Source organism: Chinchilla lanigera, unplaced genomic scaffold, assembly GCF_000276665.1.
Source record: "Chinchilla lanigera isolate Chin_1 unplaced genomic scaffold, ChiLan1.0 scaffold00037, whole genome shotgun sequence".
Lineage (NCBI taxonomy): Eukaryota > Metazoa > Chordata > Mammalia > Rodentia > Chinchillidae > Chinchilla > Chinchilla lanigera.
Genome location: NW_004955438.1, coordinates 17,861,757 through 17,877,297, shown reverse-complemented (window position 1 = coordinate 17,877,297; position 15,541 = coordinate 17,861,757). Strand labels below are relative to the sequence as shown.

General features: G+C 47.8%; 1 protein-coding gene across 1 annotated transcript; it reads right to left on the bottom strand.

The window, feature by feature from the left end:
• Positions 1 to 1,807: 1,807 nt before the first annotated feature.
• Serpina9 (serpin peptidase inhibitor, clade A (alpha-1 antiproteinase, antitrypsin), member 9) lies at positions 1,808 to 15,234 on the bottom strand. Its single transcript, XM_013517148.1, has 6 exons — positions 15,230 to 15,234; positions 15,011 to 15,144; positions 9,889 to 10,533; positions 5,564 to 5,837; positions 3,390 to 3,537; positions 1,808 to 2,451 (listed from the first exon to the last, which is right to left on the bottom strand). Exons 1-6 carry the CDS (start codon positions 15,232 to 15,234, stop codon positions 2,248 to 2,250), a joined length of 1,410 nt encoding a protein of 469 aa, XP_013372602.1. The 3' UTR covers positions 1,808 to 2,247.
• Between the last annotated feature and the right edge of the window lie 307 nt (positions 15,235 to 15,541).

The window sequence follows — 15,541 nt, the reverse complement described above, 5'->3', positions numbered from 1 at the left end:
TCACATCAAATTAAAATGCTTTTGCACAGCAAAAGAAACCACCTACAGAGTGAAGACAGAGAGCCTTTTTATAACCCCTCCGTCCCCAAGCCCCAAGCTCAGTTTCACTTCCTGCCCTGTAGGGGGCGGTCCCACTCTGCCCCTTCCACCATGGCAGTCCCAGAGGCCCACGCCTATGCCTTCCCCTGGCTCTCTTCCTCTTGAACAACCCCAATGCTCCCAAGTGATGCTGTGTGGGGTGATGAGCCTCCTCCTCTTGGGTAATCCAAGTGCCAAATGTTTCTCCAAAAACAGTTGACTCTGGCTGATGTCCTATTATACCAGATTACAACAAATTTCAAAACAACCACAAGATACCTTTGAAAACAGACCAAGAGAAACATCTCAAGCAACAGTGAGGGGAACCTCCCCCACAAGGGAACCTGGCCTGTGGCTGAGTTTGCACCTGCTAGCTGACATGTGTCCAATGAGTAGCTCCTGCCTGCCACTGTAATGTCATCTGTAAGAAGGCTGGGGGAGGTGGTGGCCCGCTCCTACCCCACTGTGGTGCTTCCGAGGGTCATTAGAAAGGATTCACTCTGAGAAACCCAGTGTCCCTAGCCAGTTCTTCATGCCTGCTATTCCCTGTGTGCCACTGAGCACAGACAGAACTGAGCCTTGTACAGCCCACTGTGCTTCTGAGAGCTAGGGTGGCTTGTCCTCCACCGTGACCCTCACGGAGGAAGCTCTGTTATGGCTGTAACCTCTTGTGGCAGAGCTCTACTCCTGGTTCTAATCCTGATCCTGCGATTCTGCAGCCTGGGCCCGTCATCTGTCTTCCTGCCTGGAGCCCCTGCTTGGCTCTTTGTGGACCAGACAGAGTAGGGGGTGCTGTGGAAATTCAGGGCCTCTGCAGCTTCTGCCAGCTGCCCAGCATAATCCCTTACAGGCTATTCCTTTCCATGTAAAAGCACATGGGAAAGCCAGCATAAGCCCCAGATGGTGCATCCAGGGCTGGTAGGGGCATAGGTGCCCCAGGAAAGGAGTTTCTTGGCCTTTGGGTGCCTGGGAGATACCCTCCAGCTGAGAGGTGATGTGGCCACCTGCTACAGGGGTCAGGAGGGATGGTAGAGACAGCTGAAGGAGCACCATAAGCTACCTCAGCCTAAATGTCACCGTAGCCACTGTCCATGGCTCTCAGGACACAGAAAAGGGATCCAGACTATTGTCACTACAAGCCACCAAGGAGGAGCTGAGCACCCAGAGGGCTGTGTGCACATGTGCGTGTGTGACAGTGTCCATTAGGAAGATGGCCAGTGCTAGCGGACACCTTCACAACTCATCCTCAGGCCCTTGTCATTTTCCTGCCAGAGGTGTCCAGCTGGCCTTCTGCTCCCCACCCTCAAGCCCAGCCCACTTTTATTGGCCACCGTGCCCTCCCCACACAGTCCACCTCCTTAGACCCTTATATCTCAGCTTTTGCCATTCTGTTTGTGACACACGATGCCCCAGGCAAAGGGTCTTCCCTCTGTCCCCTCTGATACCTCTGCTTGCTCCCGGCTCACTGCCTTTGTGCTCATGCAACACCTCCCTGCCCCCCATAGCACCCCCTCAAATCTTGTGAGATGCATTTGAGGTGCATCTCCTAATCTGTTGATATCTTGCTTATGTGTGGATTTTATTCTATTGCTCTTGGGTGACCTGCCTTCTCCATTCAGGTCCAACATCCCCAGGACTCATCCATCTGATTCATTCCTAGAACACAGGCAATGCTTAATAGGTTGTTGAACAAAATGAAGAATGAATTCACACAGCTGCTGAAATGTCCTGGGGGTGCATCCCAGCCACTGAGTTACCCCATCAATCAAATCAGGACCCTACAGGTAGGAGGCAGCCCTGCTCTGGCTAGGTTCACATTTGAGGTTTCTGACTGCATTGCCATAATTCTGCAATAAAGCCACCTGCTCTGCATGGCATCCTTCCTAGGCTCTGAGGAATGGAGCTACCATCCCAGCCATGCTCCATGGAGCTGGTAGAAAGGGCCACACTGCCTGGGGTCCAGGGTTGGGGCTTGAGACCAGAACCTGTGTTCTCAGTCTGATGTTGTGCCTTGGAACAGGCATCCCCACCCCAACAGCTCTGCAGGGGTGAGGTGGGCCCTTAGACCAGGAGAAGATGGATCTCAGTGTCACCGTAGGAGTGCGCTCAGTGTTGTTATTTCCTGTGCATCTTTATTAGTGGATAACTTGCCAACAGGTCAGGTCCCCTCTAGGCTTTAGTAGGATTCTCAATCTTTCCCATGAAGAGAACAGCATTTCTGTCTTCTTGCACAACAAACATCAGGAAGGGCCTGTTTAAGGTTATAGCAGAAGAAGAGGGCGTATCCTTGGACCGGACTATGAGCTTCGTTGCGGTGGCTGCTACAGCTTTTGTCCCCTCCTCACCAATGTCCAGCACAGCCTTGTGAGTAGCCTGACAAAGGAAAAACAAACACCAGTGTCTCCAGTGCTGGCACTGTTACCTGGGCTGGGCATACCAAAGGCTGATCTCTCTTGTTTCTCAAGGAGAAGTTCCTTGACTGGGACTCTTGTGCTCCTGAGCGTCATTGGGGCTGGGGACTTCCTGTGAGCACAGGCATGATTTTCCGTAGGGGCACATAAGCCTTTTCTTTGGGGGAAAGTTCCATTCTGCTCTCTATTCCACTGGGACCTTTTTTGCATTCCTTCCCTGAGGGTCAATGACAAAAGTTTCTTTCAGGGGCCCCCAGACTACTACAGACCATTATGATCCATTATCAAATGAATACTTTAGGTCAAGGATCAGAGGGTTGTATGTGGACAAGGGCAAGTCAAGTAACCCCAGAGATGAGGAGACCTGCAGGGTCTGGGGCACGTGGTCACTGAAAGATGCACACAGCTCAGCCCTGGTGACTGCGGCTGTGTTTGGGCTTGGGTTCACTGTTGCCTTGGGAAGATAAACTCAGTGGCACCCCCCCCTCTCTGCTTCTGCCTCCCCAACCCCGGCCTCCTCTCTCTTCCTTTCAGCACTGAAGAGCAAACGCCACGTCTACCTTGGTCATGGGCAGCCTCCTGACGGCATCTGTGGGGACTGAAACCATAGCGAGGAAGGAAGGGAGGTCAAATGCCCAAGGCAAAGCTGTAGTTGGATCTTGGGGATGTCTGTTTGACGAAGGGTGAAAGGTGCCTTTGGGCCAGAGTTATGGTCGCCATCGAGCCACGGGCCTGGCAGGTGTGGGACTTGGCCTTTCTATGGGCCACCAAGAGATCTTTTTACCTCATGGGCCTCTGTTTCCACATCACATGAAATGAGAGCCCTCCACTCTCCACCAGCCATGTCTATGAGTGTTTCCAGCATGTGCTCTCTACAAATAATCTCCCCCATCAACTCACTTTGGAAACTTGCAGAAAGCCTGTCTTTGTAATCCCAGAAAAATCAGCATTTTTGCTGAAAGCATCACGGATACCCATCTTTGGGAGAATGGTTTCCAGGTCGTAGGAGGCAGAAATGGAAAATTTGGGGATGAAGACTTCTATCTGCCTGTGGAGACGAGAGAGGGAAAAGGTGAGGTCAAAGCCCCTGGTGCCTACAGCTCTCCTTCTAGGTGGCATCTCAGAAGACCCCACTCTTCCTCCAGGCACCAGATTGCTACTAAGGGGGCCCATGTATCCCAGCCCACCTCCCAGCTACCAAGCTCAGCACCAAAGACATGCAAGAAGACCAGTGGGTTCCCTAATGAAATAGGGGACAGAAGTGAGAAGGTGGCCCAGCAAGGGAGCCCAAGGCAGAGACCAATGGAAGGCATCAGAGGGTGATGGGATCTTATCTATACCTCCTGCTAGGGCCATCCCAGCAGCCCTTCCTGAGCCCTGCTAATCCCTAGAGGAGCCAAGGCCAACAGAACACTGCAACTTTGGGAATATTCCTCTGCCTATGCCGTCCAACATGGCAGCCACCAGCCACGTTTGGCAACTGAGCAAGCTGAAACATCACCAGCTCAAGAGAAAAGCTGAACTTTTAATTTGACTTCACTGGAACTTGAATAACTACACACAGTGGTGGCCACAGTGTCAGGAAAGTAAATCATGAAGACAGCTAAATGACTCTAAAGTTTGGCATGATGTTTTCTTCCTCTGCATCCGTTTTCCTGAACCAAGAGCAAACCATCTGTATAAGTTGAACGTTCACTGCACCCCAGACTCCATCCTAGGCATGTTCAACGGCGGTTCCCTCCACTCACAGGTGGGAAAACTTTGTCATAGTACAAAAATGAAAGTTTCCAAGAAACACCTTTCAGTCCTCATCTGAAAACCCTGTCGTGACACCATGGACAGCTCCCTCCCGGTCCACATTTCCCCCAGCGCTGATTAGGGCATCTTCATCCTCTCTGGGCTTCTCTGCTGCTCTGTGCATCACCCCTGTGTAGTCCCCACTGCCTCCCCTCCTTGCCCCTAGGTCTGAACAGTCTGAGATGAGGAGAAACTGCTGAAGTGGGTAGAACTTCTGGGTCCCTGGCTGTACATCTTTGCCTCTGTTTCCTTTACCAAAAATGTCCTTCTAACCTCCACACATTCATGCCCACCCATACTTAAATTACTAATTGAGCTACGCGAAGTTAATTCAGATGCTATCACTATCTACTTGAAGCCTACTGCAGTCTCAGCTAACCATGGTTTCTCTCTGCTCAGAAGCCCCTCCCCCACTCTGCCTGTCCTCCACGGGGAAAATGGCCATTGTCATTCTTTAATGACAGGTATTCTCAATCCTGTCTTTTCCCAGGGTACAAAAACCTTGTCATGGGCTGGGGATTTAGCTCAGCGGCAAAAGCGCCTGCCTGGCAAGTGCAAGGTCATGAGTTCGGTTCCCGGTACCGGAGAAAAACAAAACAAAACAAAACAAAACAAAAAAAAACCTTGTTATGATGTTGTTGCTGTCAAGAAAATATTTCTCAGAGACTAAAAATAAGACTTTGGTATTTCTTTACATCGTGTAGTTCAAATCCTTTCCATGCCCTCCCTCATAATTACAAAACTACTAACATTGCCATTAGCTAACATTTACTGACTGCCTACTCTCCCTGTTTAAGTGCTTTATTAATAGCAACATTTTATCTTTTCAACCTCTGATACATCCAGCAGTATTATTATCCTGATTTTATAAGTGAGGACCAATGTTTTTCTTGTTTGTTTATCTGTTTGCTTTTACAAAATCCTCCCATGTAAGTCGATAACAGATCGGCTTCTGTTCATACACAATAGCTACAGTGATAAGAAAGCTCTGAGGTGATATGACCTTGGGCGATTCACTTACCCTCAAGGAACCACTCTTTCTTTATCTGTGAAGTATGGGGAGAGAAGGAGATGATGATATCCCTCGCTTACTGGGTGATGGTGGTGTTCAGGTGTGAACATGTATACAAAGTACCAAGCTCACTGACCAGTGTGCAATAGATGCTCAGTTTGTAGGGCTGATGATTTAACAACTGTTATCACAGTCCTTCTCCTCCTTACCCTTGCCTGTGCACCATCACCTGGTTCAAGTCCCCTCAGTTGACACAAATGCCCACCTCTTCTGGAGTGAGTGGCTCCACTTTCTCAGCATCCTGGCTGACAACTTCTCCTCCAGCTGCCTCATCTTGCCCTCACCAGGAAGGACAAAGAAGGCCATGGCATCTCCCCTGAAGTCCATCTGCAGCACAGAGCAGTTCAGCTTTGAATCCACCCCGAAAGCAAACGTTCCCATCTGTTGCATCATAGGGACATGCACGGTGGTCTGCTCGTCCACCAGAAATGGGAAGCTTTTATGAGTATCTGCAGGGTTAAAGGGCTTCATCCACTTGGCTAGCATAAAGAAAAAAGAGGTCATTATGTCTAAGTGCAATTAGTGAGGTGAAGAGAGAAAAGGGGAGAGGTAAGTACCTCTGAGAACTCATTTCTGCACCAAAGCAATGAAAAAATGCAAAACTATGGTCAGCATTCACTTTTTCAGAACTCTGAAAATTGACTAAATGCTTACAGGTAACTGGGGAACAAACTGCCACAGAAAAGTAGCTGAATTTTGGTGAGGACAGTAAATTTCATGGTATTTCAACTTATCATAGTCACATACATTATTCTTCAGCTCTGCAATGGTTTTGAAAAATAACATTCCACACTTACACTGAAGTCCAGCAGCTTGGTAGCCACTGCAGGAAAAAGATGCAGCTGGAGCCCTTTAAAATCTCTTTCCCAAAGAATTGTTATATTCAATCAGTATTGTGCTATCCCAGAAACATTACTTGTGAAGATGTATTGGATCTACTTCCACACTTGGCCAATGCAAAAACCCTTTTCCCCAGGGAATATTTTCCAAAAAGGTTACAGGCAGCGATAAATTTGACAGCTGCCTAAGGAGAAAATAGCAACTAGAGCAACAGTAGACTAACCAAAGAGGTTAAGAAGACAAATTAGGGTTGTTATATCAGCAAAAATGATAGTGTAATGAGCTTTTACATATTTACCCTTCCCTTAGCATAACTAGAAAAAAAATGTTCAGAAGCAACATTTTTAGAGATCTTGAAATTAACTGAAGACTTATAGCAAACTGGGGGGAGTTTATTCAAGGAGAAATGAGAGAATCTTGATGAGAACAGCTAGCTTCCTGGCATTTTAGCTGGCACCAGTTTTCTCTTCCTCCCTCAGCAATAGCGCTGAAAAATAGTAGTCTGTGTGCCTTATACAAGAAGCAGATTAGAGCTGGAGCACTTTCAAAGCTTTAATATCAAAAAATGATTGTTCCTGAACCTATCCTGTGGTTCCTTGAAAGATCTCACTCACACATCTGATTGGAGCTTTCTTAGTGCGAGTGTGGGAATATTTGTCAAACACAGTTACAGGCAAGTGTTTTAACTTCACATCTTCTAGCTGATGGAAAACAGATAAGACAAACAATAGGCTCATCAAAGAATTTGAAATAAAAGACTAAGGAATAAAATATCCACAAAAGTTTTGGAAAGTTGTGTTAACACCCTGAGTCCACAGTGAGCTCACAGGTGTGTAAAGCTGGATGCATATTCATTAGTTCCCAGAGAAGGCTGTGAGCTCTCACCTTCAAATGACCTCGGGAGTCTGCACAATCAGAAAGTGAAAGGTGAAGACAATTTTAGACTCCTCGGCTGAGTGTCGATCGCAAGATCCATCATATACACAGATACCCTCAGCAATGATTGGGAGATTTATTTGTTTGGGGCATTTAAAAAAATCTCTGTCATATTCTAACTTACTATTTAACTAACCAAGGAAGAACTTTAGCAGTCACACATAAGAAAGCCCAGGCTTTAAAGAATTTGAAAAATCACTAAACAAAAAGTCACTAAAAAAAAAAAATAATAATAATCATTACAACAAGCAGCAGCAGCAGCCTCTGGGAGGGATAGAAACCAATTTCCAGAGTTGCTGAATTACCTTATTTAAAATGTCCTGCTTAATAAAAAAAGACATGAAATAAAAAGTATGTCCCATACATGGGGGAAAACAATAAAAATTGTTCTCAATGCATTCCAGATGTTGCCCTTCTTTGTCAAATTATTTAAAACTTACTCAGACAGCTAAGGGAATTCATATCTGTGTATCTAAAGGCAAGTATGACAAGGATGATATGCCTAATAAAGAATATCAGTAATGAGAAATTACTTTATAAGTGTCAGGTGAAAAAATAGAGTTGAAAAGTACAATAATTGAAATGAAAAGTTCATGGGAGAGGTCAATGGCAGATTAGAGCTGGCAGAAGCAAGTGACTAGTAAAATAGGTAAACAGCATGAGAAACACAGGGAAAAGGATAGAAAAAAATGAAACCTCTCAGAGACCTATGAAACACAATCAGACATAGAAGTATACACATGGGAACATCCAAAAACCTTCTGTCATTTCTCTTAGTCCACTGAAAAGGAAGCTTTGTGCAATTATCTGTTTCTTGCTTATTTGTGAGAATCTCTTTTGTCTGTGTTTTGTACTCTGAGTAACCACTTTGAAGACAATAATATACAGTCATCAAGAATTGTTATTCTATTATTATTGTGTTATGAAATTTTTATTTTTTCATAAAAAACTCCCAATTTTGATGAAAAGTATCAATGTACACTTTCAAAACACTCAACAATTTCCCAGTAGTTGCTGCTAAAAGAGATACCTATCTAGACACAGTATATCCATCCAAACAAAGAAAGAATCATGGAAAGCAATTTATGTAGGTATCCTCAATGAAAAAAAAAAAAACAGACAATTTCTTAGCAGAAAATTGATTTGTTCACTTTCTGTCACTGTGATGAAAAGCCTGAGATAAACAATTTGAAAGGAGGAGCTCTCACTTGGCTCACAGGTTCAGAGGTTTCAGTCCATGGTCACTTGGCTGCATTGTGTTTGGGCCTGTAGTGAAGTAGTCTAGCATGGCAGGAAACATGTAGGAGAGCACAGTTACTCACCTCATGCAGTCAGGAAGAAGAGAGACTGAGAGCAAGGAACTGTGGTCCCAGTGTCCCCTTCAAAGGTGTAACTGCCCCTAAAGGTTCCACCACCCATAGTTCCACAGGCTGGAGACCAAGGCTTTAATATATGGCCTTTGGGGAACATTTAAGATTTAAATCATAGCACAGGGGGACCGGAAGGTAGATGGATAACATATTCAAAGTGCAAAACCAAGTCAAACCAAACCAAACCAAAACAAAACAAAGCAAAGCAAGACACTCTACCAATCAGCAGTTCTATATTTGGCAAAACAACCTTTCAAACAACAAAGGCAAAATTAATAATTCTCTGACAAATAAAAATTGCAAGAATTTGTTGTTAGCTGACCTAGCTGACAAGAAATAGTAAAGAAAGAGCATGTGTAGGAATGGATATTCCTATTATTTTTAAACCCTGGGTTTCCTTTTGAGTTAATGGAAACGGTATATGGGTATGGAGTTTCCTTTTGAGGTGGTAAAAATGTTCTAGAATTATATAGTGGAGATAGTAACACAAACATGTGAATATATTAAAAAGCCAAACCATTGACTTGAACACTATAAAATGGTTAATGGTATGGAAAGTGGATAGCATTTCAATAAAATTAAGTTAAATAGGAAAACATATATAAAGTGAAGGTAAGTTAGTAAGGAAGCAAAGTATATTGTCTTCCTTCTCTTCCTTTTTTTATGGGAGGGATGGATAAGTGGGTGGATAGTTTGGTAAGTGGGAGAATGGATAGATGTGTGGCTAGGTAGAGGGTGGACAGAAAGATGAATAGGTAAAACGGTACATGGATGTCTGGACAGCTGGATAGATGAATGGATGGATAAATGGATGAGCTGGTGGATGGATGAATGGACTGATGGGTAGATGGAGGGAAGGAGAAAGGAATGGGAGAAAAAAGGAAGGGAAGAATGATTAGTAGTATTCATAACTCTGCACAGGGAGTTCAGGTACATCAACCTCAATCACAATCCCAGAGTATGTCTTTATCACTTACCCATTCAGTCATGATACACAGATGAAATGAATGAGCTACACTGGCTGGTCAGAGAGCTCTGTGTCACTCCTCTAAAACCTCCAAGCTGAAGTTGCTGATAGAATGAGATCGGACCCTTTATCCCAAGATAATTTCTAGAAGACTTTTCCAGGGAGGTGCCCACCAAACCGTGCATCAGCCCCTCAGGACACACAATCTTTCTAAAGACTAAGCCTCCATCCTAATTGATAAACATATGCCAGCAGTGTATGAAGTACTCAAGGGCTTCCAGCCAGTTGGTTGCAAGGCTAATTAGAACTCAGACCTTCCCATAACTCCACCCTGCTGTCTAGGACTTGTCTGGCTTAGACATTTGATTAAGCAAACAGACAAACAAACAAACAAACATAACAAAATCAGATCCTTACCTTTAAAGAGAATGTGGTTCACCAGGACCATGACAGTCAGAGGGTCAAGGTCTTGGATTAAGTTCATCACCTTTCCTTTGGTCTCCTTTTCCACATATCTGTTGATTCTCTGGGCAGTGAAAGCTTCAGAGAAATCCATAGAAAAGACCTTTGATCCATACAGCCTCTTGGCTCTGTCTAGGAAACTTGCCTGTAGCTGCAGCCCTTTTTTGACAAAGAGGGCGCTCCCCATCCTCAAATCCAGTTCTTTGTTGGGAATATTTACTGCATGGACCAAGTGCTGGAAACCCTGGTGGATGGCAGATTCTGGTGTGGCTGTGAGGTTGAAGCCCAGGGTCCTGAGGATCTGAGCCTTGGTGGCGGAGTGGCCTCCCAGGGACAGCATGGCCAGTGAGGTGGAGATGCTCACAGGGGAGAAGAAGATGTTCTGACCTGGACTCTGCAGAGCCAGTCTCCGGTACAGGTGGAAGGCAAAGTTGGTACTGCTGGAAGACACCTGGGAGATGGGGCTGCTCTTGGTGTAGGGAGGGTGTGGAGACCCTCTGCTGGGGGAACTGGATGGGGGCTTGCAGCAGATGAGAGCCCAGAGGCCAACAAAAAGGAGGAGGCGATAAAAGGAAGAAGCCATCTGGAAACAAAATAAGTCTGTAAGAAAGAGAACCATAGAGGAGAGGTAAGCTGAGGATGCAGGCAGGAAACCTTCTACACTCCCCACGTTACCAACTGCCAGCTCTCTACTGAAACCTCATTTGAACCCCCAATAACCCCACAAAACAGGTATCGTCATTATTGTGTTGATGGTACAAGCCCGGGAGAGGGTGTGATGTGTAACTTACACCAGGTCATGACGTTAGTTTGTGTGCTGTCTGGAATTCATAGTCAAGTCTCAGATCCCCAGTTTCATGGTCTTTGCTGTTGTTGCTTCCAAGGTTTGTTTTGTAAGAATAAGAGAGTGAAAGTAGTTGGCAAATTCTCAGTCCTCGTACTGCGAGTGATCGCTCACCCTCCAAATAGTTTTTACCCCTTTTGTGCAGATCGGATCATTTTCTCACCCTGACTGCCTGTCTAGGTCACAGGCATTTCTGGGTGTGTTTGTGTTGTCACCAAGTGGAACCCTAGAACAAGCAGTTGCCCTAGAATTGTGGTTCCCAGGTGTCCTGAGTGCTGGTGACCTTCAGCCGCTGAGATCCAGCTCCAACCATGACTGCCTGCACCCCCTCCAGCATCATCCAGCAAGACTTGGGCACCTGGGGGATTTCAGTGTTAAACTGAACTAAATTTGGCCTAGTGGTTTCTCCATACATGGTGAACTGTAATCTAACTTGGTAGGTAAGTAGACTGTAACCTACTCTTGTAACAAGTAGCTGAGTCTCAGCCAATCACAAGCTGCCAACTCTCCAGATCATATTCCAAATGAGATGGTTGCAAACTAAACTGGGACCCATCCAGCTGTCTCTGTACCTCACTTCTGTTTTCTATATGTTACTTCCTTTTCTCTATTAATTAAACCTGCCCATGTGGTAGGGTGAAACACTTTGAACCACCCCTGGTTCAGAGTGCAGATCAATTCTATAATTGCAATTAAAGCCAGCAAAGAAAACTAGTTGTGCTGTAATGTTTTCTTTTGACAAGGCTAAGGACCTCATGGCAGTTAGAAACCCCAGGAGGACAGACTTGGGCTTGCAACTAACTCTCATGTGCATCATGGGTGACTTCAGTTCTCCTTTCCACCTTTGTAGAACCTTAGTGAGTTGTTCAGAGGCTTGTGATGAATCACCACGTGAAGAGAGCAGCAGGGGACCCAGCATGCAGTAAGTGTTCGATACATTACTTCTGTTGTTGCTGCAGTTACTGATTTCAGTGAGGACTGAATGAGTCTTTGATTTGGGCCATTTCAGAAGCTTCCCCAGCCCTGCTCACAGCCCCCTACCTGCCCAGTTCCTGCACCATCCTTACACCATTAAAAAGATGTCACTGGCTTTACCACACCTTTCCAGACTCTCTTTGGGGACAGAAGTGGAAACTTGCCTACATCAGCACTCTCAGGGTATCGATCTCTTTCCCTTTCCCGACCCACTGCCCACCAGCACATCCATCTACATTGTCTGTACTTGACTCCAAGAGCAGACAGCTCATGGCCCACCTGCCTCCAGACTCCTCCCTGCTGCCCATCACACCCCACTGAAGGGGCTTTTCCTGGGGGACCCCTCCCCTTCCAGTGATCATAGAACAGTCTCTCTTTCCTATTCTTGGAAACTACTTAGCTATCACCTGTTCAAAAGGCACCCTGTTCACTCCTTTTCCTCTGTGACTTCTGCCCTCTCTTCCTTCTCTCTTCCCCTGCTCCTGAAATGTGACTGTACCTTTATTACCAGACAGATGATCACCGGCCGTGCATGTCTGTCTACAGTCTGTGAGCACTCAGGATGTGCACTGCACGCATCCAGGGCTCTGGGTTGACATACACGGGCCTAGGTAAGGCTCTGTGTGAGTGGGGACAGAGAGGAGGGTCCCAGCCCCTGAGGAGCTTTTGGGAAGATGGGCAATTAGCAAACACAACCAGGTATGAAGAGTGGACATGATGAGAAGGTCTGAACTCTGGGCACACCTGTCCCACAGCAATGAAGGCTTCCAGAGGATGTGACAACAGACTGAGACTTGAAAAATGTTAACAAGATGTCATACTTTGGATCTGGAATGTTCCCCAAGACCTGAGCTAGTGATGCTACTGGGAGGTGATGGAGACTTCCAGGGAAGAGGCCTAGTTGGAAGAAGTAGGTCACCAGAGGCATGGCTTTGAAGGGCGTACTTGTCCCTGGTCACTTCTTTCCCCATCTGTCTCACTGTCATGATGGTCTACCTTGCCTTCCCTCCAAAAGCCACACAGCCAGGGGAGCATGGACTGAAACCTCTAAAACTATAAGCCAAGTAAACTTTTCCTCTTTTAATTCGCTTTTCTCAGGCATTTTGTCACAGCAGTGGAAAGCTGACTTACACACAAGATGCAGTTGAAAAGCCCAGAAGAGAGCTTTAGGCTGGGGAAGCTGCCGTGGTTGGGCCAAGGGGAATGAGAGCAAGGCAGCTCCAGGGAACAGAAGGGACAAGTTTGTGTGAAGCAGGACCCCAGCGCAAGAGCAGCCAGTCACAAGGCCGGAACTGGTGAGAGAGGCAGCAGAAACAGGAAACCATGTGCAGAGGACCTGCTGGGAGCTAGCACGGAGCAGCACTCGGGTGGAGCGGATACTCCTTCACTGCAACCACCAGAGTGTCCTTCATTGCTCTTTGCACCCACTTTCGGCCCCACCCACCCCTAACAGTCAGCCACAGGGCAGGGCACAGCGCGCACAGAATGCAGGAGGGAGCCACCACCAGGAAGGCAGGACTGAGACCCCGAGTTTCTCCTGTCTGTTGAGCGGTGACTGACAGTAATTCCAGGGGTGGGGTCCGCAGCACACTTGGGAGGAGCTGGGGGTTGCTGTGACAGCTCAGGGTCTGCAGGGTCCATGGACTCCAAGATTAAGTAGCAGCGCCTGATGTTGACGCCAGTCAGAAGTCACATTCCCCTCCCAACCTCAGGGTAGACCACGATGAGAAGTTAAAGTCACCAGCTAGGTTTGAGAACAACCCCATTACGGTTGAAGAAAAGATCAGCACTGTTGAAAACAAATTGGTAAGGACAATCCGCACTGAAGACAGCAAGCTGGAAGTGAAAGGAAATAAAACAACAGTGCCCCAACTCATGTGTAATCCATTCCTGGGGAGCAAAAAAAAAACTGTGGGGAGGGAGGTGTGGACAGTGGGAAAGACAGGAAGAAATAGTGGCAGAGAGATTGCTGTGCTTCATGCTGTGGGAATTGTGTCTAAAGGAAGAGAGAGATACATCCAGAGGCAGGGCCCCACAGCCCGGGCGCTTTCTCGGGGAAATCCTAGCAAAGGCTCCCTCGGTGGGCTCGCAAAACTCGACTTCCCGCCCTGCCTGGCCTCCCCCACCCCAGCTCCCGTCCTCCTGGGGTGGCCCCTGCCCCCTCCCCTTGCCCTGCTGTGGCCTGTATGTGTGTGAGATCCATCCGCGGAGGTGACAGGGACCCTCTGACCTCTCCAGGTCAGCCTCGCTTGGCTGCCCCCTCCCAGGTGCCACGGCCTTTGCTCCACCTGCCCCTGCCTCTCACCAGCCCATTGCTCGAGGCAGCCCCAGCCCCAATCTCTCGTCACTGCACGGGGCAGGTTCTTAGTGTACGCCCTGTGCAGCACTGCCTTCTCACCCCTCAGCAGCTCCCCACTGAGCTCAGGGCAAGAGCCGTTTCCTGGCCTGCAAGGTCCTGCTCTACTGTGCACCACCTGGCCCTGTCCCCAGCTCCGTCTCCCACCACCATCCTCTGCCCCCTTTCCAGCTCACTTGTCAAGGGCTTCATTGCTGTCCAGGGCCTTCCAGCTGCAGGGCTTCCATCTGTGATGCATTCTTTCTGCAAGGTCCTAGCTGGGTAGGACCTACCAGCTGTCCCTTCTGGGAAAGTGGCTCCTCAGTCAATCCCTGATCACTGGGAAGCTGATGTCTAATCTCTATCTGCCTGGCAAGGTGTGGACTCACTTTCCCACTGACTACAGAGCAAAGCACAGTCTCTGCCTCCTTCACAAAGCACACATGTGTGCGCACACACGCACACACACACACACACACCGTGCACACACATATCCTCTCTGCAGAGGACCTTGCTCCTACCTCACATCAAAGAGAGACCTTCAGAAGAACTGACTCAGCTTCTTTAAAACACAAATCCCTGCTCCCAGCCCCTCTCCCCCTCCGCCCTGCAGCCCCGCCAGACTGTGAAACACCATCCAGGAACCCTTCTCCCCTCTCTTCCACACTGAGCTCCCCTCTCAGTGTTGCCCCGGGCTTTTAAACAGGTCGCGTCTTGCCTGCTCGGACAAACCAATGCTTTGCAGCCACAAAACAATGAAAAGCATCCTTTCCTCTCATTCCTCTGGCTGCTTCCTTCTGCAGCTCCAGTGTTCACAGCCTCCACAGCTTCCCCTCTTCTCCTTGTCTCGCTCTGCGCTCACAGAAGCCTGACCCCAAGGCTTAAAGCGACGGACGCATGCAGCCCATGCTCGTCTCACTTGCCTTCCCAGCGGCGCAGATACGGAGGCCACCCGGGCTTCTGATGCTGCCCTTCCCTTTGGCTGCCTGCCACTGTGTCCTCTGGGATCTCTCTCACCCCGCTGCTCCTCCTCCTCCACACCAGGCTGGCTCCTCTCCTCCACCACCCCAGCCCAGGCCTTATATGTCTGCGGGCCTCCGCTTGTGGTTGCTTGGCTGTGGCTCTCGCCTGTCCCGACTCACCTCATCACACCCACGGTGGCTTTCTCACTAAGATATACAAATGCACAGTGGCTTCATCTCCTGCCAGCCTGCCCTCTGAACTCCGTATCTCTCATTACCTGCCCACCAGCTCCTCCTGAGTTTATAAATAAATCTCAGTGCCTGCTGTGTGACCCAGCTGAACTCAGACTTTCCCAAAGGCCATCATATCCCAAGAGTCCCGCAGAAACCTCTTTCAACTTTTCTCTCTTCAACTGCCACTTCAGCAGCTCTGTGAGCCTGGGGTTATTCTAGCACCTGCAGCTTAATTCCCCAGCACCCTTTACCAGTCTT

Coding starts and splice junctions, on each gene's coding strand:
- Serpina9 (XM_013517148.1), bottom strand. Junction 10,534..15,010: donor GTATCTGCGCCGCTGGGAAG/GCAAGTGAGACG, acceptor TCTTTCTTACAG/ACTTATTTTGTTTCCAGATG. Junction 2,452..3,389: donor GCTTTCTGCAAGTTTCCAAA/GTGAGTTGATGG, acceptor TTCCTTTGTCAG/GCTACTCACAAGGCTGTGCT.